Raw genomic sequence first — 24,684 nt, forward strand, 5'->3', positions numbered from 1 at the left:
ACTCTTTTGCAAGAATATCAGATTACTCAATTAACTGGTCAAAATCTACAGTCCTTCCTATTAATTGCTGCTTCCATAATTCCTCTTCTACTCCACTGCAATCGGGAAATATAAAATATTTAGGTATTAATATTTCTCCCAAGCTTGCAGATCTAACTAAATTAAACCATACCCCACTTTTAAAGAAAGTAGAAGGTGATCTGGCTAGATGGAAATGTCTACCCATATCACTCATGGGAAGGGTTGCTGCTATAAAAATGATGGTATTACCAAAAATAAATTATTTATTCTCAATGATCCCAACTAAACCGCCGCAAGATTGGTTCAGATCTCTAGATTCATATATGTCCAAATTCCTTTGGAAAAATAAGCCCCCACGTATAAGCTTAAAAACACTACAAAAGACCAAGGATAAAGGAGGATTAGAACTACCTAACTTTCAGCACTACTTCTTAGCCAACAGGCTTCAGTTTATCTCAGGATGGCTAAAACATACCCTCTTAGATGAACCTTGGCTAGATGTAGAACAAGCACTTTGCAATAATCTAGAGATTTCAGATCTACCATTTATCAGCTCAAACATCCAACGACATGAATGCTTCAAAAGCATCAACATCAGCTCTTCTCTGACAGCATGGTGGGAGTTTCTGAAGTTGACAGAGTCTTCATTAATCCCATGCAAACGTACACCTATCTGGAACAACCCTGACATATTACAAAACAATAATATGATAAACTTTTCAGATTGGAATGGTAAAGGAATCAAATATGTAGAACATATACTAGAAGGAACAGAATTTATTTCATTTGACAGACTAGTTACACAATATGGGATCAACAAGAAAAGATTTTTAGAATATCAACAAATTAAATCCATAATAAAAAAGAAATTTAAACTGGGTCAAGTTGAACTACAAACACCACCAAGTGTGGTTCAATTTTTTACTCTTAAAACCCCCAAATTACTATCCAAAATATACAGAATGCTTTCTAAAACAGATGAATCAATATCACTTCCTATTGCAAAATGGGAAGCGGATTTATCAGTTAACTTAGACCAAAACTTCTGGTCTCAGATTTGCTTAAAAACCTTTCATCTAATCAGAAATCCCAGTCTTCAATTAATTCAATACAAAATACTACATAGAGTGCACTATACAGGTCATCGGATGTTCAAGATGGGCTTTGCATCTACCAACAACTGCTCACACTGCCAAACCAATTCACCGGACAATTATATCCACGCTCTTTGGTTCTGTCCACCAGTTCAGAAGTTTTGGCGCGAGATATGTGAAGACTTATCAAAGTGTCTGAAATGTAACATTCCAACTTCCCCCTTAGTGTGTTTGTTGGGCAGCTTAGATAATGTCACTTCAGAAAAGAATATAGCCCATATGGTTTTCACTGCTCTATGCATAGCCAAGAAAACAGTCCTCATGAACTGGAAAAATAAAAACAATCTTAATTCTAACCAATATAGAAATTATCTATTAGATTACATTAGTCTTGATACAGCCTCTGCCACCACATCAGATCAATCGCTCTGGGCTCCTCTGATCAGCTCCATCACCTAGTGGGGGTGGGGGGTCATATTTTGGTCTCGCCTTCACTGTTGTGATTGGTGTGGGGGTAGGGTCAGGCTTGGGGCGTCGGGGGGTTCCCCGGGAGCATCTTCCTTGGGGGGCTCAACCCGGGGTAGCGGTCATGGCCAATTAGGGGCTCTGTTGGCTCTTAGGTGACGGCTTCCTCGTGGCTACGTGCAGCGGGGCTAGGGGAGGGTCTGTGCTGACGGACGGGGGTTACTGACCTGGTAGCCTGGCTGCCCCTGGGTGGGTCCGGGACGGGCGTGAGGTTCTGGGGGCGCTCCGGCTCTGGCCTGGGGCCCTGGCCGGGCCTCGGGGGCCCGGGTCCTGGTTGGTGTGTTGCCGGGGTTGTGGGCCGGTGGGTATATGGGGGCCCGCCACTGGCGCAGGGTGCCGCCGGTGCGCCGAGCCAGCTGGGGGGCTCTTCAACTGGTGGGGGGGGGGTTGTCACATCTTGCAGGGGCTTTCCTCTCTCAGGAACTCTCTCTGCAAGAGGGGGAGATACAGGAGAGGTGGAGGAAGATCTCAGCCTGGGCGTCTATTGTCTTATGTAGTCTGGAAGATGAGTGGATGATGGGGTGGGTGCAGTTTTCTCTGTTGTGGGGTTGAGTGGACTGCCCCGGGCTCTGTGGGGCCGGGCGGCGCCGCTGCGCTGGGCCCCGGTTCGGATGGGCCTGGGCCCCCCTTCCCTGGTGGGTCGCGGAGTATGGGGGTGCCTACTGGGGTCAGCGGGGGAGCTGGCCCCAGGGAGGGGTCACTTGCTCCTCCCTTCCTTCCCTCCCCATCTCCAGCTGCCTCCCTCTTCCCGCTCCACCACAACCACCCACACATGCAGGGCCTTGGAGTAGGGGTGTGTCACCAGGGTGCAGAGGAGGTAACCCCCCCCCCTCTGTCCCCTTCTGGCTGCCTCTGCCTCAATTTTATCCCGCAACTTAGACATTCACATTACTCACATTCTCATTACACATAAATATAGGATCTTGGGGGTGGGCACGCTACACGGAATCCCAATTACCATCAGGGTGTACACCTCACCCCCGGCGTCGTTGCCCACCTCTCAATTTTAAATACACGTAGACATTGAGGGCTAGCAGGAGGGACTATGCGCTTACCTGCTGCTCTCTGGCAGGTAGCTCCATGCCCTCCTGGGTTTTAAACGCACCTTAGAACACACATACATCAACACTACAATGAGCGGGTGGAGGGAGGTTAGGAGTCTTCTCTCACCCTCGTTCTCTGCTTTCTGCTGGAGCAGGGGGGCTAGGAGGAGGAGTTGGCCGTCCGACTGGGGTCCGGAGTGTGGGGCCTCCCTGCTGCTGCGGAGTCGGGGCGGTCTGCTTCTCCCCACTGCAGGGAAAAGGGTAACACAACCTGGGTCTGGGTGCAGTTCCCCCCTCCAGGGGCAAGGGTACCTAGACCCGGTTCGTAGAGTACGCTTGGGGAGTGTGATTGTGTGTACAGCGTCTCTTTATGTCTGTCTCCACGTTGGTTGAGTGTGGAGTAAGTGCATATGAGAGCATGAGGGTGGGAATGGATGTTTGTATCTGTGTGTGCCTGTATGTCTGTGTCTGTATGTCAGGTTGGGTATCAGATGCCACCTCTCTGAGGACAGCTCAGGCCCTCCAAGGTTTGGAGGCCTATCTCCCCCCACCACTTCCCCTGCCGGGGGCGGACTCCCTCAGACGTCGGTGCGTTGGTGGTTCTTTGTGTCCGGGGGTGGGCGTCCGGGTACACACCGGCTCACTCCTTGGCGGCTGCTTATCGGGGCCTGGAGCCTGGGGCTCGCTTGGGCCACTTCGGAGGTGGGGTGAAGCTGTGCCTCGGTCACTCAGGCACAGCTGGCTGCCGGCGGAGCTCACGGGCACGTCACTGCAGCCCCCCCTGGCTTCTGCTCCGTGGCTGCTGGGTGACCCCTCATCTGGGACTCTCCTCAGCACTTTCTGGGACAGTGGCGCGGCTGCCCCTCTGTTGGTCTTCCTTGGTCTCTTCTGTTCTGGGGGCCTCTGGATGTCTGGGGTTTTGATCTCCTCCATACCTGCTTCATGCCCTGGAGGACGGGGCAGTGGCCCCCCACACCCTCTAGCAGATCATTACATGAGGGAACCTTTTAAGAAAACAAGCGCGTCCATGCTCACAGGTGTACACACGGGTGATCACACACACAAACTACACCCTTTTTGGCTCCTACCTCAATGCACACTGTGCTGTCGATCTTACGTGCTGCACAATAATGTTTAATATTTAGTATTTACTGTCATATTCCCATATATCATTGTGATGTGGTTTATTGTATTACTCTCGTTTTCTTCTGCTTGTTTTCTTTTTTCTTTCTCAACAGGTGATCCAGGTGATCGATATATGTATTTTTTTTTTTTTTTTTTTTTTTTTTTCTTCTGCTTATTCTGTTGGTTTTTGTTTTTTGCCCTTCTCCCCCGTCCCTCTTCTCAACTGTTTTTCTTCCCCTCTTTCTTTCTCCCTTTTCTTTCCCCCAGTCAAGTCTGTCCCGTATTCAGCAAGTGAAAATAAAATAAAGAATAAAAGGTGAATCAAATGGACCATTACGGCAAAGCTGGGATGGTCAATTTGGTAAAGAAAATCCGTTGGGCATCTTTCTTCGCCTTTAGACAATAATTCTGATGGCAAAAGAACCAAACGGGACAGGCAAAAAAAAAAAAAAAAAGCCAACTATTTAAACCCCATTAAAGTCAAGAGGTGTTTGACTGGTTATGGGTTATAAAAAAGTCAATTGTGTTGGGGGGGGGGGGGGGGGGGGGGTAGGTCTGAAGAATAAATGGTAACCTTTTATTTCCTGTTCGAAGCATCCATCAGAAAATGGGTCCATTGTGGTCATAAAGGGATGGACATGGTCAGCAACAATACTCAGGCAGGCGGTGGTGTCTGAACTATGGTCAGTTGGTACTGGGAGGCCCAAAGTGTGCCAAGAAAATATCTCCAACCCTACAACACCAGCAGTCTGAACTGTTGATATAAGGCAGGATGGAGCTTTTCTTTCCATTTGTCTGTTCATCTGTTGTTCAGTTTTGTTGAGTCTGTTTAAACTGTAGCCTCCGTTTCCTGTTCTTGCCTGAAGCAGTGTGGTTCTGCTGCTGTAGCCCTGCTTCTTCAAGGTTCAACATGCTGTGCATTCAGAGATGCTCTTCTGCGTACCTTGGTTTGTAACAAGTGTTTATTTGAGTAACTTTTCCTTCCTGCTCAAAGCATGCTGGTCATTCTTCTTGGGCGTTGACGACTTTCACCTGCGGCTCACTGGATGTTTTGTCTCTTTCAGACTATTCTCTGTAAACTCTAGAGATGGTTGTGTGTGAACCAACAATCATACACTTTCAAAGTCACAAATCAATTTTCTTCCTCATTTCGATGTTCAGTTTGATCTTCAGCAGGTGGTCAAAGGGACCATTTTTTCTATATAGGTGTCTGAATTTTTTTAATCACTTATATCAGGAACATTTTAATAATTAATTATAGAATCGGGATCTATTATTTGGATTAAAGGTTTGAAAAATGTTTTTCACACCTTATTTCACTTATGCTCTATTAAAAAGCATTGCATCCTTTTCTCTTAGTAAACCTAGCTGTATTTCTACAAAGCCACAACTCAAAAACTGAATGAATATAGTCACTTTGGCAAGAACAAGCGAGTATTCTGTTGATAATTTTACTATTTCTTTCCCTCTTTGATTCCAGATGAGTTTTGTTTTTACACTGACATGCTGTCATTTTATTTAAGTACATGTCCTGATTTAATGTTTCACTCCTCCAGCTTCAGCCCAACCTCAGCTTTGTCACCAACAATTCCCATAAAGCGCTGAAGATTATTTATGCCGATGCTTCTGTAGCATGAAGGGCAAACAAGTTATACCACGGAAGCCGCGTGGTTAACTGTCCAACTAGCAGCAAACAAGGATAATTGCAGCCTGCGGGGCCAGCTCTCTGTCGTGTACATTCAGGATACTCAGACTGTGTAATTTTGACAAACATGCTACTAAAACAGCCCCACACCCCCCACTTCACCCAGGTCAGGAAGCGGTCTCTGGGACAAAGTTGCTGAATCAGACCCTCCACAAGCTAACCCCCCTCCCCCCAACCTTTTGCACCCCCAGGAAGTATCTACCCTCCTCATGTCTGGTCTCCGGCTGAAGCTACAGAGGTCTGTCAGCTAATCCTCAAATATAACCACATCTGTCTCATCCTTCAAGCGCCCACCTTTTCCTTTATCCTGTAGCCCCTGTAACCTCACCTAACACCCCCCCTCCAAACCTCCTCTTGCCTTCTCTCCCTCCCTCCATCCATCGCTGACTTCTGCACAATAAGCAACATCTGGTTCTCATTTCCACAAAACCAAAACAACACAGGGAGGAGAGGAAGAGGGGAGGGGGAGGCTGGGAGGAGTCGAGAGGGAGAGGCTGTTGAGGAGAAAAGACATCCATGTGAAAAGACAGTGAGTCAAGAGAAAGAATGAGGAGCTCCATTTCTCACTGCCGGTGCAGTCGGGAGTCTTTTATGACCCAGGTGTGAGGATGTGTGAACTTAGAGTCACCTTGCTGAAATTTTTTTTTTTTGTCTGTTAAGTCCCTCTGTGGTCTGCACCACGTCCTCCCACACTGTAACACTACAAAGAGTCAGCTCCTTTGGTCAGCTGTATGAAAACGTTAAGACACAGAGGAGGTGGGGGGAGGTTCAGAGAAAAACTTCCCATCTTCCACGCAAAAGAATCTGCAACTCAGCGGCTAGCAGCCCTAATTACATGGGACTGTGCTGAAGTCTGCACAAGACCCGGGCAAAGAGAGAGACGGAGGCAAAATGTGAGGATGGGGGAAGAAAGGAGGGTGAGAAGACAGGCACAGAGGGGGGGGGGGCTTACCTCATTTCGTAAATACTGAGTTTACAAGTCAAAATTGCAGCGAATTAATGCTGACTAAACAAAGGCACAGCTGCTCCTTTTAACAGCCAGGGTTGGATTTTGTGCCGTCTCACACGTTAAAACAGATTAAGGTCAGTGCAAATCTACCAGTGCTGAAACTCAACCGTCATCTTATTGGCTTTTTTAAGTGTTTCTGCATCTTCATTATCCACCTAAAAAACTTTGAGTCAACACCAAAAAGATCACTTTCCAAACTTCCTGCCAGAAACTCGCCTGCAGCCGGATAATCGTCTTTCCAGGCACCAGGCTTGCAGGAAGGGCCAATGAAAACCCCAGATTTTCCTTTTCCTTAGTGCATTCCCCAGGAAAAATAAAGAATGTGATCCTTTGACCATAAAGCTTAGTGTTATCATGACCTTGTGCTTTTATAGCTTGGATTTTTCTCAAACCTTATCTCACACAAATCAGTGTTTTAGTTTGGAGCAGGTCTCCCAGAGCCACTCAGGACTGAGGGGTTTGTCCTCGTCTTCAGCTAATGACACGGTTACTGCAGCGTGCCACGGTGTGAACCCCTCGCTCTGGTCCTGTATCACTGCTGCTTTATGTGTGCCAGCTGCTCTGCGCCCAGCCTCAGACAAAATGGCGTTCGAGCCAGCTCGCGTCCTCACAGAAGAGAAATGCTGCATTCTAGTGGAAGCAGATGCACATGAGCTGAGATTTTACCACAAGGAATCACGAATGCATGGCAGAGTATAAAGAAGAAACATTTTATTGCATGAGTAGAGAAAAACACAAATGACAAAGCAGACGAAAACCCATCATAAATACATCCATCATCCTGAATATCAGCATGGAATATCAGAGTTAGGATAGTCGGCCTCTAACTTTGAGATTTCTTCTTCATTAGTAGTTTCCCTTTGGGTTTCAGCAAAAGAGACTTTTTGTGCTCCTCCATTCTTTTGGCCTCCTCCTGTTTCTCCCTCCACACCTCCATCCCTCGGTCCACCTCCGAGTTCAACATCACAATACGTCTCTGAGAAGAAAAAGAGATGAACAGATGAGTGGGAGTGCTAAAGACGATAAGGAGGTTTTTATGTGACACTCACAGATAGAGCTTCTCTCTCTTGCCGCCTCCTCAGCTGGCCTTTCATTGGAGGTGCTGGCCGTCCATCTGTGCATATAAGAAGACAAAGTTGGCACAAAAGCAATGAGCTGGTGCAGCTTTGTCAAATAATTTCAGGCAAAATGCATTAAAAATTTATTAGGATAACAAGGAAAGAAACACAAAGAAACTCAGAAAGATCAGTATAAATTAGCATGGCTAGCTCAGTCAGTTTCACGTGACCTACAGTCTCTGTGGCGCAATCGGTTAGCGCGTTCGGCTGTTAACCGAAAGGTTGGTGGTTCGAGCCCACCCAGGGACGACGTTTTTTCGCTTAGAATTCAAGCAATATATATACTTTTTTTTTTTTTTTTTTACAGCTCATCCACCAGGATACTGCTGTAGACTCGGCTGCTTTGATTGCCAGGTGTCCTGATGAAAGCAACTGGAGCTCTCTGTGTGGAGATCTACAAGCGTCTGGATCTCTCCACCCTGTGTGAGCCGTCAACGCTTTCTGGAGCATTTTAAGTATTATATATTCAGTTATATGACAAAGATTAGCCTAACTGATGACCCTAAATTTGCTTTTTTTATTTTAGTGTTTGCTTGTCTCCACATACTTAGTGGCTCCATGGTATAGCAGTTTACACATTCACCTAAAAAGTGAAAGAACCCTGCTTTGATATCAGGAGGACACATGAATCCCTTGTAGGATGCAGTCAGAGGATCGTCTGCTATAAAAATCTTCCCAATCAAACACACAGAGCTACCCACTGTGCCAACCCTTTGTGAGTAAAACAGCAGACAAAAGTAGCTGCTTCTTCTGTTTTCCTTTATTTACATTTCAAAATGATGTCCTGTAGATGGTCCACAAACAATACAGCTTTGCAGATTTTTATTTTTCTCTATAAAAAATATAAATACCTGCAAATGACCAATCAGGCAGATCTGTCAGAGGCCCGTACTCTGTGCCGCTTCTAGCAAGTCCATGTCTGCAAGATAACACACGCTTCAATAAACCTGCACAGTCTCGTTTTTAAATGGTTTTCAGTTGTTACACATTTAACCTGACTCCATCCCAGGTTCTTAAAAACAAAGAAAAGATTAAACATCTGCATTTCTCCTCGTATACTTCATGCTGTTGTGATGCTGTGAGTGCAAACTTTATGTGTTATAATGAAGCTGCTGCTGACGACCATTCACTCCTGCCTGTGAGGCTGCTGTGAGGGTGTCTAAAGGTTTTAATTCAAGGTTTCATCCAGTGGATCAATCCACATTCAAACAGCTGAAATCTTTATTTAAATGACAGTGAACTCACTCTTTCCGCCACTTCTCTCCAGCCTGGACTCCACACGTTGTGCTGAACTGTCTGCTCGAGTACCTCAGCACTGAAAACAACATCACACACAGTCACCTACACGAGCCTGTTTAATTAGATATGTGGCGTTTACGAGCAAGTACACACACTGTTAGCATTAGCATTAGCTTTGCTCGTCAACATCACCGCGTTGACGCCGGTCACTCGCACAGGCAGGGAGCCTGGTAAAAGCAGGTTATTACAGCTACCACACTCAGCTTCAGCGATGAAACCGACTACACACACACACGGAAATATGTGAGGATAACCTCTGTCTCACCTGAGCAGCACAACGTCCTTACGGGGGCCGCCATGTTGCCTGCACAATTTTGAGCCTACCGCCAGGGGGCGCCAAAGACACACCGAGGTCCTGTTATTCACTTTGCCCCGTCATTCTTGTTTTTACACATCCATCAGTAAAAATCTCAAAAAAGTCGAATTACTATCTATAAATAGTGACAAAATAACTTGAAATTTTGATTTATTAAATCCAAATTATATTCTTCCTACTCATGGATTATGCTTTTTTCCCCCAGTGGCATAAAAAGCTTTCATGAAAAAAGTATATATAATATATTATTAAGCCTCGTTTTCCCCATTTGTAATAATGTAATTTTGAAATTATGGATTTTTTTTTTCCATTCAGACAGTGATTGATGGGGTTGGGAAGCTCATCTTGTAACCGGAAGGTTGCCGGTTTGATCCCCAGCTCTGTCTGTCTTTGTGTCCTTGGGCAAGACACTTCACCTACCGCCTGCTGGTGATGGCCAGAGGGGCCGATGGCGCGATATGGCAGCCTTGCTTCTGTCAGTCTGCCCCAGGGCTGCTGTGGCTACAACTGTAGCTTGCCTCCACCAGTGTATGAATGTGAGAGTGAATGAGTAGTGGAATTGTAAAGCGCTTTGAGGGTCTCGAAAAACTATATAAATGCAATCCATTATTATTGACAAGCACCAAGACAATAAGACAATCTATGTGTCCAATAAAATATATACAAAAAATAAACGAATTAAATAAAGAAACTAAAACATTAATTAAATTAATTGAACACATCTGAATTAAAATACATTCAAATAAATTGGACAGTAAGGTGTACATGCATAAAAAGTAATTTAAAACATTAAAGGTGTGTTCTTTGTTTCAAATGTTTCTCAACAATTGTATTTGAAATTAGGGGAAAGCACACATGAAGTATAACTAATTAGAACGTACTTTCAGGACTGATGTTCCCCCCTTACAGATGAAAATGTGACCTTAAACGAGCACGCACAACACAACACGGTAGGCTGTAAAAGGATCCTGGTATAAAACCTTGTTGGGGCCTTTTAGTAATGAGCTTGCAAGTATGCTTTAGGTCCCCAGCTTCCTTCACTAGTACAAAGACATGTATATGAAGTTAAACGGTTCATCTAAAGGTTTCAGTGGATGTGAGGTAAACAAAGTGATTGAAGTGTACAGAGAAAAAAGGTAACGTATGAATGTGTGGTTGTGTGTGGATTGAGGGGTCAGCAGTTCATTCCACAATTGCATAGCAGCAAATGAAATAAAGACTTATTCCGATTATTAGCACTGCTAAATGTATAAAAGAACTGTTAAAACTTTACACATGGTACATATCCCTCAATCTATGTGTGTTTAAAATGACCACAAAAAGCTGCCATACATGTGTCTGATGGAGTCTGGTGTGTGTACTCTGTGGTGGGAACACACAGGCAACAATGCAGACAGGAGAGGGGTAAATAGTGGCCCAGCAGCCCTCTTCTTCCCCTTGGGGGCCTTTAAGAGGTTAATCCAGCTGGAAACCTTTGCATTGGGACCATCGCAGCCCACCTGTGAAGGAAAGGTGCAGCTGTAAGTAACAACTTTAATGGCTGCAGCTCATGTTGTTGTTAATGCTTCCACGCAGCATTTCTGTTTAATGTGGCACCTGTGCTTTTTCTTGCTGGTAGTGCAGATATGTGCCGGGGAAATTGGTTACAGCACACTTTTCTTGTGTGATCACGGTTTATGGATGGCGTGGTCGGTGCTGGCATATCAAAGGCACGACAAGGTGATGAAGCAAGACATCTGGGAATGTTTAGCAGGCTGATTTCTTTTCATCCCCATCGCACTCGGCGACTTCAAACCAGTCAGGCCTCTGTGGTCATCCCGTGGCGCTCCACGTCTGAGGAGCACCTGTTTCTTGAGTGAGTGCAACGCCACTTATAATGAGGTTATAATGGAAATGAATAGGAGTGAGATCTTTCAAAGAACAGCTTTGGTGATTTATTCATTTTTTAGCATGTCAGATGTGATAAGAGCAGTAAAAAACAGGTTTTTCATGCTTTGATCCCGCACAAGGTTAGCCTTAATGTGAGATCAGCTGACCCACAGCTGGGGCCTTTAAAGCACAAAAAGGAGGAAACATTGAAAACTAAGTGTCCAAAACATCAAAGGAACAATTATATTAGTTATCTGTACCTCCAATTTTAAGGTAGAGTATGATTACCATTGTTCATTAAACTTTTTGTGTTTGCTTTGGTAAGTGTTGCCATTTTTCTCGTTCCCTCAGCCCAACTGTTCACAGCTTCCTGAACCTGCAGGTTTCTTCCTGTTAAAAGGGAGTTTTTCTTTCCTGCTGTCGCAAAATTATCACCCATATTTTAGGACCTCTAACCTTACAATATGAAGCTTGTTGAGGTGACTGATGTTGCGTTTTGGTGCTGAATAAATAATCCGAACCTAATTGAATTTAGAACAAGTTGCCTGTAAAATAAAGTGTAGGCCTAACAAGCTCATAGGCTTAAATCTCCACATTTTTTCAGTCTTACTTTTTTTTTTGAAAAACAAAATGCTCATAAAATTACCAAAATCAACATTTGGGAAAAGCTGATGGTCTTTTGCCAGAAACTTGAGGTTGTGGGGCACCTCGCAGCTGTGTTTGTTCTATTTGCAGCTACCTTTTAAGGGAAATAATACAAATAGTGAGTGATTTATATACACAGTGATGGAGATAGATGGGCCTGCACTTCACGTGCCTGTCTGTAATCATTACCGGCAGAGCACGGCCGCTCTCGCAGCTCTTCAAAGTGCTGTTTTTGTATGAACAGCACCGACACTAAGCCCTGAAGAATTTCTCTGTTAGCTTTGCAGACAAGTTCCCACTCGCAGCCGTGAGGCGAGCGCCAGAGGTTGCCAGAGGTTGCTGCAAGGTACTCCGGTGAAACCCGCAGGAGCTGCGATGGACTCCGTGTAGAAGAGATCTGAGGGGCGTATATTTAAAAATAAAATAAACTGAAAGGTCAGCGAGCCACCTGCAAACACAGCAGCGGGGTCGCATACAGCAGGACTGTGTTTGGGTTTGCTGTGTTTTTTAGTGTTTCCGTCAAAGTGCCGCAAATCGGCCGGAATCCGCGCAGACTAATGCCGGGTAGTCCTGAAATAGCAGCGGGATGTTTACTCTGTATCGTCCTTGGAGAGCTCAGACACGCTGAAAAAATTTACCGGCCGCCTCACCGCGCCGTGTCCTTCCGCGCATTCCACAGGCTGGTGGTACAACAAAGTAGGCCCGTTGCCTCAACGACGCGGATCCACTTGCTGTGACTCTGATGTGCAACAACACGTGATTATAAATGTTAAACAGAGCCAGAGAGGCGCTCTGAGTCAAAACAGAGGCTTCTTAATGAACTACAAGCAACTGGGAAACATTAGGGATGTATATCCTTGAAGCTAAGAGCTTATTGTTACGGTGTTGATGCATTCATGTGCAGGGAGAGCGAGGTGCTTGTTCCCGCAAAAATACGTGCTTTTGGTTGTGCTTTAACAGCATGAAGTTGAAAAAATAAAGAGGAAGTCTTAATTTGAAAGGTAACTAGTAAATATTGGTGTCAGCTAAAGTGAAGAAGTGAAAGAAACTGCAGTATGTCACTCTTATTTTGAAGTAGACAAGTCCAAGTGGCCTACACTCTCAATGTGTATTTCAGTGTAGTCACTTTCCATTACTGCTTTGTAACATTAGGATTTACAGCTGGCGCTACAGTAAACTGCACAGGGCCGTGGTTTTGGTTACAGTCAGCCTATATGAGCACAGACAAAATGAGGGTATTTCTGAAAACAGGACTGTTTATATTGTTGGTTTGGCTTGGTGGTCATTTCACAGTTTAAGCTTGTGCCAAGCCACAACCACATGAATACATGTGTATCCAGAGCTCCATCACAAAGCTAACCTAATGGCTAGAAGCGCTTCGGGGCAGGTTAACCCTCTCAGGGGCCCCCAGGAGTGGGGGGGTCCTGTTTATGCTTCTCCTGGAGCCAAGTGTATTAGTCAGTGAAAGTCAAAAAACAGGCCAATTATAACATAAACTAACATATTAACGAATAAATGAAGACTTAAAAGAAGCTACGCAAGCATGAACATGTGCCCCTGTTTTACCACCTCATGTGCAATAGTCCTGTGGGGATGCATTTAGACCTCTTTACTTTGTTGAAATGTGATTTTTGCCCACCAGAAAATGTCTGATTTGACCTTTAAAACACTGTAATGTACAACAATGTCACTTCCGTCACTTTATACCACTTAGCTACATTTTAAAAGCAAATATTGGTAGCTTATATAACACATATAAAGTAAACAGTGATTTTTAGTGTAATAGCTGAAGCTACAGTTGAACAGCCTGAATAATTATGTTTACACCTACCTAATGAATTGGTACTTATTGTTTGAATAAACCATTATTTTTATGCATTGCTGCATGACTGATGTAAGCACAAAGATTAAACTAAGATGAATTGAATCCTATTTACTTTATTGAATTTTATTTTTCAGAAAGTGTCTAATTTGAGCATTAAAACGGTGCAATTGTAGAAGTATGTGATTTTACTGGACTTAAACCCCAGTGGTGAACAAATAAATACAAGTTAACTAAATTTTTAAGGCAAATATTGCTCTCTTTTTAAAAGAGCAGATCTCTTTGGCAGCTTATGTAATCAATAATAAAATAGTTGACTAAGTTTAGGTAGTATATCAAGCAGATCACTAGCAGCCAGAATAATTCTGTTTGCACTTTAATAAATCACAGCCTATTGTTAAAATAATCTTTTTTATTATTATTATTATTATTAAAGTAGAGCATAGCTATATGACGGATTTAAGCGTATTTTATTGTCCAGTGCTTATAAAGTAAATGCAGTGTTGAATTGTGGAGCTGCTCCCTTGACCTACTCTGATGACTACTTCCACCACTTTAGACATTACCTCAGTGGTTCCTAAGGCCTTGGGTGAGGCTGAAGTCTTCATTTAAAAAGTCAGAAACTGAATAGAAACATTTTTCAATCTATTTTGGTTTAAAGATTTAGTTACAGGAAACTTTAAAAAAAAAAAACAGTTTTGGCTTGGCTCGATTATTTTTAAGTGTTCTTTTTATATTATTATGATGTTTATTAAATGTAGAGTATGTAGTTGTGTAGAGACGGTCTCGCTGGCGTTATCCTCTGTGGAGTTTTGCGTTATGAATGACGACACAGCATGTCTGGTAAAAAGGTGTTCCGGCCTTGTTGGGGGATACGAGCCGCCGTTTAAAATGCGTTAAGTCGAACGCACCAATCACACGCAGTGTAACGGTCGTGATGTTCCGCCTTCAATATAAAAGCCGTTAAACTAACGCTTTCAACACGGAGGCTATCAAATCCGATTTTGTGGCGTTGTAAACTACAAAATTGCACTTTAAACGTCACTCGAAAGCATTGTTTCATATCTGGGACAAACCCATGCTACAAAGGCGCTCCTGTTATCCTCTTGCTTGAGTAAAACATAACACGTGTCTGGAGGGGGTTTATTTTGAAAAAAACATAACCGGAAATAGCTTGGTCGCGCTTTCGTTAGCCTGACGACGTTGTGGGCGAAGGGGGAGGTAAGTAATTATTTAGGGGGAAGAAAGAAAGAAACAAAGTTGTCGACTGTGCAGTGCTCACGGGGAGGGATTTTTATTTATCACGAGCGGCTCTTTTAGTCCTGCACCGGCCTGCTGGGGGTTGATTCGAGTGTAACGGCGCGCCGGTTTTCCCCTCAGTTCCTGCTGTCCTCCCAAACTTCCCCGCTGCTTTCCTACCGAGTCCCGAACAGGATTTTCCTTTGAAAACGGGAATGATAAAAGGAGTCGAGCACAGGCGGATGGACGGAGGAGTGTAAAGCCAGTGCGGTGTGTGCGCTTTCCGTTGGCTCGCTCACAGCTAAAATACGCCTTTTCTGTCATTATTTTCCCTCCTCCGAGCAACTTTTCCCCCTGAGATGAATGGCAGAAGTCGGGTGAGTCGACTATCTGCGAACAAGCGGATTTCTCCTTTTCTCGTCTACACTGGACCCACATGAAGAGGTGATAGCCTGCATCCTGCTGAACCTCTCTCTCCCTCGCTCTCTCTCTCTCTCCCCCCCCCAGCTTTGTGCTTCGTTAAGAGGAAATTCAAACCCCAGACTGGAGGAGATCCGCGATAGCAGCCCGAGACTTGGCTCGAGTGTATTTAAGTCTCCTTTTTAAAAACTTTAAACAGAGACCATGCAGCTGTGGAGCCACATGAGGGTCCACAAAGGAGGCCCTCTGCGATCATAGGTCCACGCAGAAGTCTCCTGGATGTCTGTCTCTCCCGTTTCCTGACTGGATTGAATTGTGTTAGTCATTTTTTGGTACTCCAATGGATTCTTCCTCACCACAGCCTACCTGTACCTGTGGATTTACCACATGAGGGCAGCCAGGTGACTCACAGGACTCAAGTCATGTAACCACCCTGTAATGTCTTAAAAGTTTTTATTTATCTGCTCTTTTTTGTATTTATTGTATCTGTATAGAAGGGGTCCTGCTTTTGTTTTTGTTTTGTAGCTTTGAGCTAGATTCGAGGCCAGTTTTTAATTTCTTGTTACAGATTTTATTGTAGCCGTCACAAGGGAAAAACTGTAGATTTCAGTCTTTGTTCTGCTGTACGTCCACTCACACTGTATTTGAGTGCAGTACTCTGTAACATTTTAAAAAAAAAGAGAGAGGGGGGAGTTGCTGTAAGACTTGACTTTGCCCAGGCAGGTGTGTGTGAGAGGGAGCACAGGAAGGCTTAATCATGGACAGGCCGATAAGCAAGCTGCTGGAGAAGCTGAAGCTAACGGACTCTGGGAGTGTGAAATTCAACGTGTCGAAGAAAAAGCACGACTCCTCCAGCAACTCCAATAACAGCAACGCCAACGCCGGCGTCCCTGTGGGCGGCAGCGGAGGAGGGGGCAGCGTTCTGCCGCTGGCTCCCAGCTCTGCAGCTGCCTCGCCCGCAAGACCCGGCCAGTTCCCGCTTGCCTCGGCAACCACAAGTGATCCATGTGTGCCAGCAAGTGGGAGAGGAGGAGGAGGCACAGGAGGAGGAGGAGGAATGGGGTTGACTTCCTCTCAGCTCCTCACCACACCATCTACTTCCTCCACAGTGGTCACCATCCCCCCAGATGTTGAGCAACCACCTCACCCCTCTACCTTGGCACCGCTGAGGCGTCCTTCCTCTCAGCAGCGGGCTTCCTGCTACCTGGGTGAAGGTGTAGATTCCCACCTTAGGCGTGAGTCCGGCCTGAGTCCCGAGTGCGACCCCATGGGAGCTTTCGGCTCCAAGGTGTCCCTCAATCAACGTCGATACTCATTGGAGCTTCAGCAGCTGGTCCAACGACAGCAGCTCCTGTCCCAGCCGCCTCCACTCTCCATCCCGCCACCATACCCTGCTGCCGCGGGCTATGGATCGGCGCCCAGAGGCGGCGGAGGCGGCTTGGCTGAGCCCGGCTACCTCTCTGAGCCTGAGCGGCACAAACGCCTGTCTCTCCAGGAAACCCTGTTCTATAAGCGGCTGAGCACAGGCAACGATCTGTGGGAGAGCACCCGGCCGGCATCCCTCTCTCATCCACCACATCGCCCATCTGATATGAGCGGAGGAGGTGTAGGAGGTGGAGGCCTCTTTTACCCGCCAGGGCCAACCCTGAGTCCGTGCTCATCCTTCAGCTTCCAGGAGTCCGTGCTGGTCAGCCCCAGGTCCAGCTTTGCCTCCAGCACGGCCAGCGGAGGAGGAGGAGGGAGTCCCATGGGGAGCCGCTGCAGCAGCAACCGGACCAGTGGCATCAGTCTCGGCTATGACTTGCGCTATTCTGCATCCGGAGGCCTCCCTACCCAGCAGCAGTCCCCATCTGTGCCGACCGGAGGCTCTGCAACTGGATACGGAGTCCCAGGCAGGGCCGGAGTGACCCCCGTAGAGGCCTGGACTCAGTACCTGGAGGCAGGGATACGTTCAGGTGTGTACGATAGCCGTCACTCCTACCCGCCTGCGGTTGGGAGTCCCACGGCAACGTGTTATCAGACAGCTCCAGATTGGTGGGAAGAGCAGCAGGCGGGCGTACGAGGCAAAGATCCAGGCACGATGGGAGAGAGGGCCCGATACTCAGACCTGCCCGGCACCCGATACCAGGAAGAGTTGACCCGACTTCTGCTGAGAGATGCTGCGCTGGAGGGCGATGGGCTGCTGGAGGGCCTGATGCTGAAGGAGCAGGCTCTCAGCCTGACGCCTCACGCCAAATCGGGCGTCACGCCAGCAGGAGGGCTGGCCAAACCTCAGGAGGAGCCAGGAGCCTTGCCTGGGAGAGAGGCAACAGAAAACCGGCAGGAGTTCTTTGGTGAGATCCTTTTTTTTTAAAATGAATTAATTTATTTTTTTAATAAATTTATTTTGCAAAACAAAAAGTAAAAGAAGCAAATAAGTGGGACTGGATGGAGATGGGCAGCTGTGTTTAACTTTAAAAACAGTAAAATCACATCCCTAACTCGAGCCAGCAGCCTCACTGCTCATCCATCCCCACGGCGTCCGCCCCTCACTGTGTTATTACTGTTGTCCTCACCGCCTGGTGTCGGATCACAGGTTTCTCTCTAAATGAAAGGGTTGTATGGATGGATGGACAGATTAATAGTTGAAAGAGTGTGTATGGATAGGTGGATGGTGCCACAGAACCTGCAGAGACATGCAGGGTCATAACACACAAAGCATTAAAGGAGTGGAGAAGGGGAGGGGGGAGGAGGGGAAAGAAAGAAAAAACATCAGCCAGGCTTCAGAAACTGAGATGCAGACAAGTAGACGTGTTTGACTGGAGAGAGGAAAGAAAATCAGTGCGCTAAAAGATGCGCACGGTTGTCAGCTGATGTTTGCACATCTTGCCAATTTGCCACAGTGGTGCGCGCACAGAGGGCTAATGCAGCGGATCTGCACGGCGATTAAAGTGCAAAATTCTGCTGTAACACTCAGACATAAATTACATGGTTCCATATAAACACAGCTCCAGCCATTACTGAGTCACACAAGATTAGGGCTCCAGTTCTCTCAGTGTGCCAGTGTGTGTGTGTGTGTGTGTTAGGATGGCTAGATGAATGTGCGTATGTCTCTGTGTGTATATTGTTTCTTTGTGGCAGGGTGTGTCCCCCCCCCTTTGAGTGACTTCAGGCCACAGTAACGCAGTGTGTGTGTGAGTCATGTGCATATGTGTGTGTGTGTGTAATGCTGCCTTGGCGTGTGCAGAGGTGGTGTGCTGTAGCCTGTTTTTCAGCTCAGGTATGTGTGCCTGGAGGGGACATACAATACTGTATTCCTCTCAGCCATTAGCGAGGAATCAGAAGCTCTGAGCCGTGAAGACAGACGCCCTGAGCTCAGCTCGGCAGCACACACCTGTGTTCAGGTGTAAAGCTGAACAAAATAAAAAAATAAAATAAACGCAGTAATAATGAAAAAAGAAAGTAAAAATGGAAGAAGAGGAACATAAACTGGACAGATGTCGATTTATAGCTTTTAAGCTTCACTCTTTCACACTCATTTTGTACATGCTCAGAGTTTCCAGCATGGAGGGCGGCATGTGTGTGAGTGTGTGAGCCAAAGGTTCAGGCTTCAGGCTGCTATAAATGCGTTTCAGCGAGTGTTGTTTTATTTTAATAGGATGTGGCTCAGAGCATAGAAAGCTTCTGTTTGTGAGGGGCAGTCAATCAGAAAAAAGCAGGAAGAGGATGAACTGAGGGGCCACACAGACCCAGTATAAGATAAGTAAGGATTATTTTGAGCTGTGACTCATGCAAAGCTGTTCTAGTAGAGTCCTATAATTAAAACAAAATGGAAATAAGAATAACAGGTCCACCTTAAACACCTTATATTGTCTCATGATGTGAAAAGAACAAGGTGTAGTCACACAAATATAGTCATGTGATGTGTCTATTGATTAGTTTTAAGTCATGAAAGGAGAGCAGATGTAGTTCAAAGTGTGACATTTGTCATTTTCTTTGGTTTCAACTTGACTTTTGTGCCCCTAGTGAGCTTTATTTTGAAAAACCCTTTGTTTTTAAACCCTAAGTTCAGTCTTCTTTTCAGTGAGTAATGTCAACCCCGCTTTCTTTTCCATCTCTTTCTATATGCAGCCGTTTTCATACATTATATTTAAAGTTTCAGCTCTTTGGTTTTTGGCTTTGGCACCGGCTCATGCCCCTTCCTAAATATCGGAGGGATTGTCCAAGCTCGCAGAAGCAGGGTGTAGGAATTCTTGATTTGTGTGGCACTCCCTGCGCCACATTAGAAAGGAGAAGGGGAAAAAAAAGCTCAGACCAACCCTTAAATGGATCACAGAAAGAGTGATGCGCAGGCCAACACATTTCTGCTTTACATCTGATTGTGGAATGAGGTTGGAGACAAACAGGCTCATTTTTGAAGCTTTTTTCACAGGAGTAAAACTGATTACTTACATTTCTTTTTTTGTAGGACCATTTTGCTTGGCTATCTTCATTATTTCAGCCCCAAAAATGCCACGAAGCTTCTTGTTTCTTAGCCACTGGCCAGCAATTTAAGGAAAGTTTCACAAGCGTTAATTTCTATTAATTTTGTATTTTTGGCCCCCAGCATGGTAGGGGGAGGGAAAAAAAGCGCTATGATGTTAAATCTCCAAATTGCTCTAAATATGGGGGGTTTAAGTTTAAATTTAAAGGCAGGCCTCGGTCTCCAAACTCCAGAAGAAAGAATCGTCTATGTTCTGGAAAAGCTGCCAAGAAGTCAGATCCGGTGGAGTTTCCCTTTAATAACAGAGAGGCTCGGCAGACACTCATGAGTGGATGAGCAAACAGGCTGGCATGGGTAACGAGGTTTTAACTGTGTGAAAATCCCCTAGGTGGTGCGAACGAGAGGATTTACAAGTGTTGACACTTTGTGTGGAGTTGGATTTCAGACACATTCTCCAGGAATGCGTCGTAAACAGAGCGCTGAGAGCCCCCGCCGAGCCATTGCTCCCGACTAAATGCGCGTTTGTGTCCCGGCAGGAACCTGCGTGAAGTGTGGGAAAGGAGTGTACGGGGCGGATAACGCCTGCCAGGCTCTGGAAAACCTCTATCACACTCGCTGCTTCACCTGCGTGTCCTGCGGTGAGTACGGCTTCCCCCCACCCACGCACGCAGACACACACACCTGACCAAACACAGCAATGATGATCAGGCTTAATGATGAATTTGTGCCACCGCCACACCTTCTGCAAACGCCCTCTTTGAAACATTTACCACAAAAATGTGCATATTGAATTATGCTGAGTCACCTCTGCCCCCATCTGCAGGACGCACCCTGAGAAACAAGGACTTCTACAATGTCAACGGCTCTGTGTACTGTAAAGAGGATTATATGGTAAGAGTCGAGGCCGAGGCTTGTTTTGTCATCCGCCTCTCTCACACACAAACACACTCAGACGTGCTCGGAGTCGGTTTGGGGGGAATTGAGGTTGCGATATTAGTAATCTCTTTGTTTTAATTACAGTTTTCGGGATTCCAGGCGGCTGCGGAGAAGTGTAGCGTGTGTGGCCACCTTATTCTCGAACAGGTGAGGGCTCTGTGTGAGTGTGTGAGAACCAGCACACCAAAAACCTCCCAAACATTTGGAAGAACACAAGAAACGCTCTAATCTTTAATCTTCCTTTTAGTTATTTACATCCAATGTTTCCCATAATGTCTTCGAAGAATCCCTCGGAGAGTAGAGAAATTCAGTGACGTCCTTCTGTTGGCTGCTCGTTGGTTTCCCACGACAGATTTTCCCTGGAATGTTTGCCTTGGGTTTTTGATAAAGGGAAAAAAATGGCTCTGCAGTGATTATCTTAAAACTTTTCACCATATTTGAACCACATAATACCCATAATATAAATAGCAGCCTGTCACTGTGTCTGTGATCCACAAGCATTATTTTCTGCATCAGTGGCTCGAAAACTTGTTGGTGCAACAGTGTTGAGAGGGGAAAAATGCATTCCTGCTGGACTCGGGAGCTTAATTGGAAACACTGCTGCTTAAAGTATAACATTCAAGTTAAAGTTTATTCTTTTGTCTCCTGTTAAACGCTGTCTGGTCTCTGCTGGATTACTGATTGAAAGTGGAGGATGTTGGCAGGACAGTGTGGTAATGCTAAACCTATTATTACCTGAGTCTGATGCTCTTTTTGGCTTTATGAGAAGTCCCCCTTCCCCTTTAAATATGGCACCAAATCACTCGGGACTTTAATGCATTACAGAAAGAAAACCAGTAATCATCTATGTGCAAGGGACTGACAACAATGGGGACAAAAAAACCTCACTTTTAACTGGAAGCTGTCCCCAAGTAGCTAGAAAATGCTAAACAGAAGAGCCACGGTGCAAAGGGAGCTGGAGTAGAGGGCTGTTAGAGGATGTCATCATTAATGGCTGTACTGTTTAGCTGGCTGTGTGAGTCTTTGACTGGTGGGGGGAAAAATGTCTGCTATTTGAAAATATTCAGAACAGCTTCAAGGTTTGTATTATTGTATTATTTGTTTTTTGAGCAACCAGATTGTAATTTCTGGTCAGAGACATGTTTGCTTTTGATGCCATTATACTCAAGATGAGGGAGATATCGTCAAAGCTGGGTGGCCTACATCAAATCCGATGTAGGCTGTTTGGATGTAATCTGCTTTCTTTGGAGGAAGAAGAAACAGAAGACTAGAAAAAGTAAAACCTAACAAAATTTTCTGTTCCTTTTATGCTCGTACATACACACACATCCTTCACAATTGCCAACCACTCCCTTGCAGTTGGTGGATCCTTATCCAGCCTTTGATATTTTTATTTTTTTAACTTAAATCTGAGATCTGGTTGTTCTCACCCTCAGATCCTGCAGGCTCTTGGGAACTCGTACCATCCCGGTTGTTTCCGCTGTGTGGTGTGCTCCAAGGCTCTGGATGGGGTGCCTTTCACCGTTGACCAGCACAGCAAAATTTACTGCGTTGCAGACTACAACAAGTGAGTATTGTACCCGAGCACAAAACGATCAGACTGGAGCCTTTGCTGGACAAATTCTGGTCCCTGGGCCTTATGTTTGACACTCCTGCTATAAGAGCTTCAGCTGTTCTGTATGGCAGTAACATTGTACCAAGCACCAGCGTTGTCTATAGCTCCGGAAAATAGATCCCGGATGAGCCCCCACTTGTGTTACGTCTCCTCGAGGGCAGGAGGGGATAACACAACAACTCCGGAAACTCAGTACAGATGTTATGAAAAAGGTTTAATGGCAGCGCTCTCACAAAATAAATAACCCAAATTCAAACAACATATGTGGGGGAGAAAGGGACGGTTAGGTTGTGCCAAAAAAAAAAAAAACCCACCAAAAAGACAAATCCAAAACTTAGCTGAGCTATTATCCTAGAAAAGCAAAAACAAGAGGGAAAGACCCTAAACCTCAACTCAAAACAAGCTCGAAATTACATGGGTGGCACCAACCTACTTACCTAGTGTTTCTAATAAAAAGACTCTACGTGAGTAAGTGTATGGGGTCCCCAAACTTACTTAGTCCACTTTACTCCCACCACAATTATCAAACAAAAGAAGGACAGCAGAGAAACTTCACACATGTACCAAACAATTCAAAGGAGGGAAGAGAGCCACGCCCAGCCACAAGTGCGTCTCCTTATCAAGGTGTGCACTCCTGGATTGTCCAATCAGGGTCTCCCTCCTCTAATTAGTTGGACGGCCCCAGATTGTCATCAGCCTGCAGTCTGCGACCTAAGGGAACGGCAAACAAAAGGAGAAGGAAAGAAAACATGCAGCCTGCTGACACGTAACAAAGATGTTATGAAGTTTGAGGTTTGCATATTTAACATTTTGCAGAATGTGCTGCTGCTTAAAAATAACCGCTCCTGTGTCTCACTGCAGGACTTTTGCCCCGAAGTGCGCTGCCTGTTTACAACCCATCTTGCCTACTGAGGTGAGTAACGCTGACCTATCTCGTACTGTTCCTCTTCCTACCATTTAAGCTCCCATCTGGTTAAGCCTTCCCTCCTAGAAGGCCCCATCTGCTCTGATTGGTCAGCTGGCCTGGTTAAAAAATGAGCTATGGCTTGCACTCATGAACCGTGAGTGTAGACACTGACCTCTAAAAGCTGCTGTGTCACAACACTTCGGATTCAGCGGTGTATGTTTGAACCAGAATCTGTCCCACAGCAAGGAATTAGCATGACTCAGGAGAGAATGTGTTCATAATTTACTTTGTTTTGGGCAGTTTTCCAAACTTTACACAGCAGTGTGACACAGAACAGGCAGGAAAGCACTGGAAACGTGGCTCTGCTGACCTCTGTTTGCTGTTTCAGGGCAGTGAAGACATCCTCAGGGTCGTGTCTATGAACAAAGACTACCACTTTGAGTGCTACCACTGTGAGGTAAGTGACGACTTAACGTTTCTGACATTGTTTTGAAGCGAACCATAGCTGACCTCGCCCCGTCTCCTCTCTTCCACCCTCAGGAGTGCGGCAAGCAGCTCTCCGATAAGCCCGGCTCGCAGTGCTTCCCTCTGGACTCCCACCTCCTCTGCCACTCGTGCCATGTGAACAGAGTGTGCGCCACACATAACGTCCCCCCTCACAACACACACTGATCGGCTTCTATGCAGCTGTAGATTTATTTTTATGTAAAAGCTGGTCTTAATATGCTGTCCATTCCCCTCCCACTCGCTCTTTCTTTACAACAAACCTGCTGAGATTGAGATGTTTTCACACTTCACCTTTATTTTGTCTGACTTGGATCAGTTTCTGATTGCCACATGTACTGCCTGCTGTACTTCTTGTACTATTACTGTACAACAGTTAAAAGGGAACAGGAAAACTACTGCTTTTTTAATTCTTTACCCTAATGTGGCTACTGTTTGCTGTAGAGAAATGAGGGATTTTTTTTGTTTTTGTACATACATTATTGCTATCAGAAGTTTTGCACTTAAATTTGACTTTACTGTAAGAGATTTGTTACGTGAATCTGTACAAGTTGGAAAAAACATTACTGTAATGATTATGTTGTAATAAATATTTTCTCTGCTCACACAGATTGTGTAGCTAGGTCAAAATTCAAAGAGGAGTCATCGTGCTTTCTTGTTTCGTGTGTACTGTTTTGGCTGCTGCCTGTCGGGGTCACCACAGTGGATCATCTGCCTCCATCTCTAATATCCTGAACCTCCTCTGAGATACTCTTTTTGCATCCTTTGTCCCATATGTCCACTCTCTGTCCTCTGCGCGTCTAAACCATCTGAAGCATGTCTCTATAATAACTTTGTCTCCAAACTGCTCACCCCTCCAGTCCATTCTGCTCACTACCAGTGAAAATGTTCACACCTCCACCTTGGCCTCCTGTCTTTTTGTCAGGAGACAATGACACTGACCATACATCATAGCAGGTCTCATTACAATCTTGTAAACCTTGTCACAAATCACCCCTGACACTCCTCTA

General features: G+C 45.5%; 2 protein-coding genes, 1 long non-coding RNA gene and 1 other non-coding gene across 5 annotated transcripts; 3 read left to right on the forward strand and 1 right to left on the reverse strand.

Moving 5' to 3' along the window:
- Positions 1 to 7,212: 7,212 nt before the first annotated feature.
- mrpl52 (mitochondrial ribosomal protein L52) lies at positions 7,213 to 9,301 on the reverse strand. 2 transcript variants are annotated; one of them, XM_085146856.1, is made up of 5 exons: positions 9,205 to 9,301; positions 8,886 to 8,955; positions 8,492 to 8,559; positions 7,572 to 7,636; positions 7,213 to 7,498 (listed from the first exon to the last, which is right to left on the reverse strand). In XM_085146856.1, exons 1-5 carry the CDS (start codon positions 9,236 to 9,238, stop codon positions 7,346 to 7,348), a joined length of 390 nt encoding a protein of 129 aa, XP_085002982.1. In that variant the 5' UTR covers positions 9,239 to 9,301; the 3' UTR covers positions 7,213 to 7,345. The 2 variants fall into 2 exon arrangements, with proteins under 2 accessions (XP_085002982.1, XP_085002989.1); XM_085146863.1 differs by lacking the exon at positions 9,205 to 9,301 and adding an exon at positions 9,035 to 9,197.
- trnan-guu (transfer RNA asparagine (anticodon GUU)) lies at positions 7,816 to 7,889 on the forward strand. Its single transcript has one exon. It is a non-coding gene; the product is annotated as a tRNA-Asn (tRNA).
- Positions 9,302 to 9,426: 125 nt separating the features above from the next.
- Positions 9,427 to 11,741, forward strand: LOC146522080 (uncharacterized). Its single transcript, XR_014871658.1, has 2 exons — positions 9,427 to 9,734; positions 9,769 to 11,741. It is a non-coding gene; the product is annotated as an uncharacterized LOC146522080 (long non-coding RNA).
- A 2,810-nt stretch (positions 11,742 to 14,551) lies between these two features.
- ajuba (ajuba LIM protein) lies at positions 14,552 to 24,310 on the forward strand. The gene is made up of 8 exons (XM_085146792.1): positions 14,552 to 17,583; positions 20,249 to 20,350; positions 20,536 to 20,603; positions 20,733 to 20,795; positions 22,085 to 22,215; positions 23,125 to 23,176; positions 23,559 to 23,627; positions 23,711 to 24,310. Exons 1-8 carry the CDS (start codon positions 16,008 to 16,010, stop codon positions 23,840 to 23,842), a joined length of 2,193 nt encoding a protein of 730 aa, XP_085002918.1. The 5' UTR covers positions 14,552 to 16,007; the 3' UTR covers positions 23,843 to 24,310.
- The last annotated feature ends 374 nt before the right edge of the window (positions 24,311 to 24,684 follow it).

This window comes from Neolamprologus multifasciatus, chromosome 3 (assembly GCF_963576455.1).
Source record: "Neolamprologus multifasciatus chromosome 3, fNeoMul1.2, whole genome shotgun sequence".
In the NCBI taxonomy this organism is placed as follows: Eukaryota; Metazoa; Chordata; class Actinopteri; order Cichliformes; family Cichlidae; genus Neolamprologus; species Neolamprologus multifasciatus.

Coding starts and splice junctions, on each gene's coding strand:
- mrpl52 (XM_085146856.1), bottom strand. CDS start 9,238: ATGGCGGCCCCCGTAAGGACGTTGTGCTGCTCAG. Junction 8,956..9,204: donor AAGGACGTTGTGCTGCTCAG/GTGAGACAGAGG, acceptor TGTTGTTTTCAG/TGCTGAGGTACTCGAGCAGA. Junction 7,637..8,491: donor GCCTGATTGGTCATTTGCAG/GTATTTATATTT, acceptor TTATATGCACAG/ATGGACGGCCAGCACCTCCA.
- ajuba (XM_085146792.1), top strand. CDS start 16,008: ATGGACAGGCCGATAAGCAAGCTGCTGGAGAAGCTGAAGCTAACGGAC. Junction 20,351..20,535: donor CTTCACCTGCGTGTCCTGCG/GTGAGTACGGCT, acceptor CCCCATCTGCAG/GACGCACCCTGAGAAACAAG. Junction 20,796..22,084: donor GCCACCTTATTCTCGAACAG/GTGAGGGCTCTG, acceptor TCTCACCCTCAG/ATCCTGCAGGCTCTTGGGAA.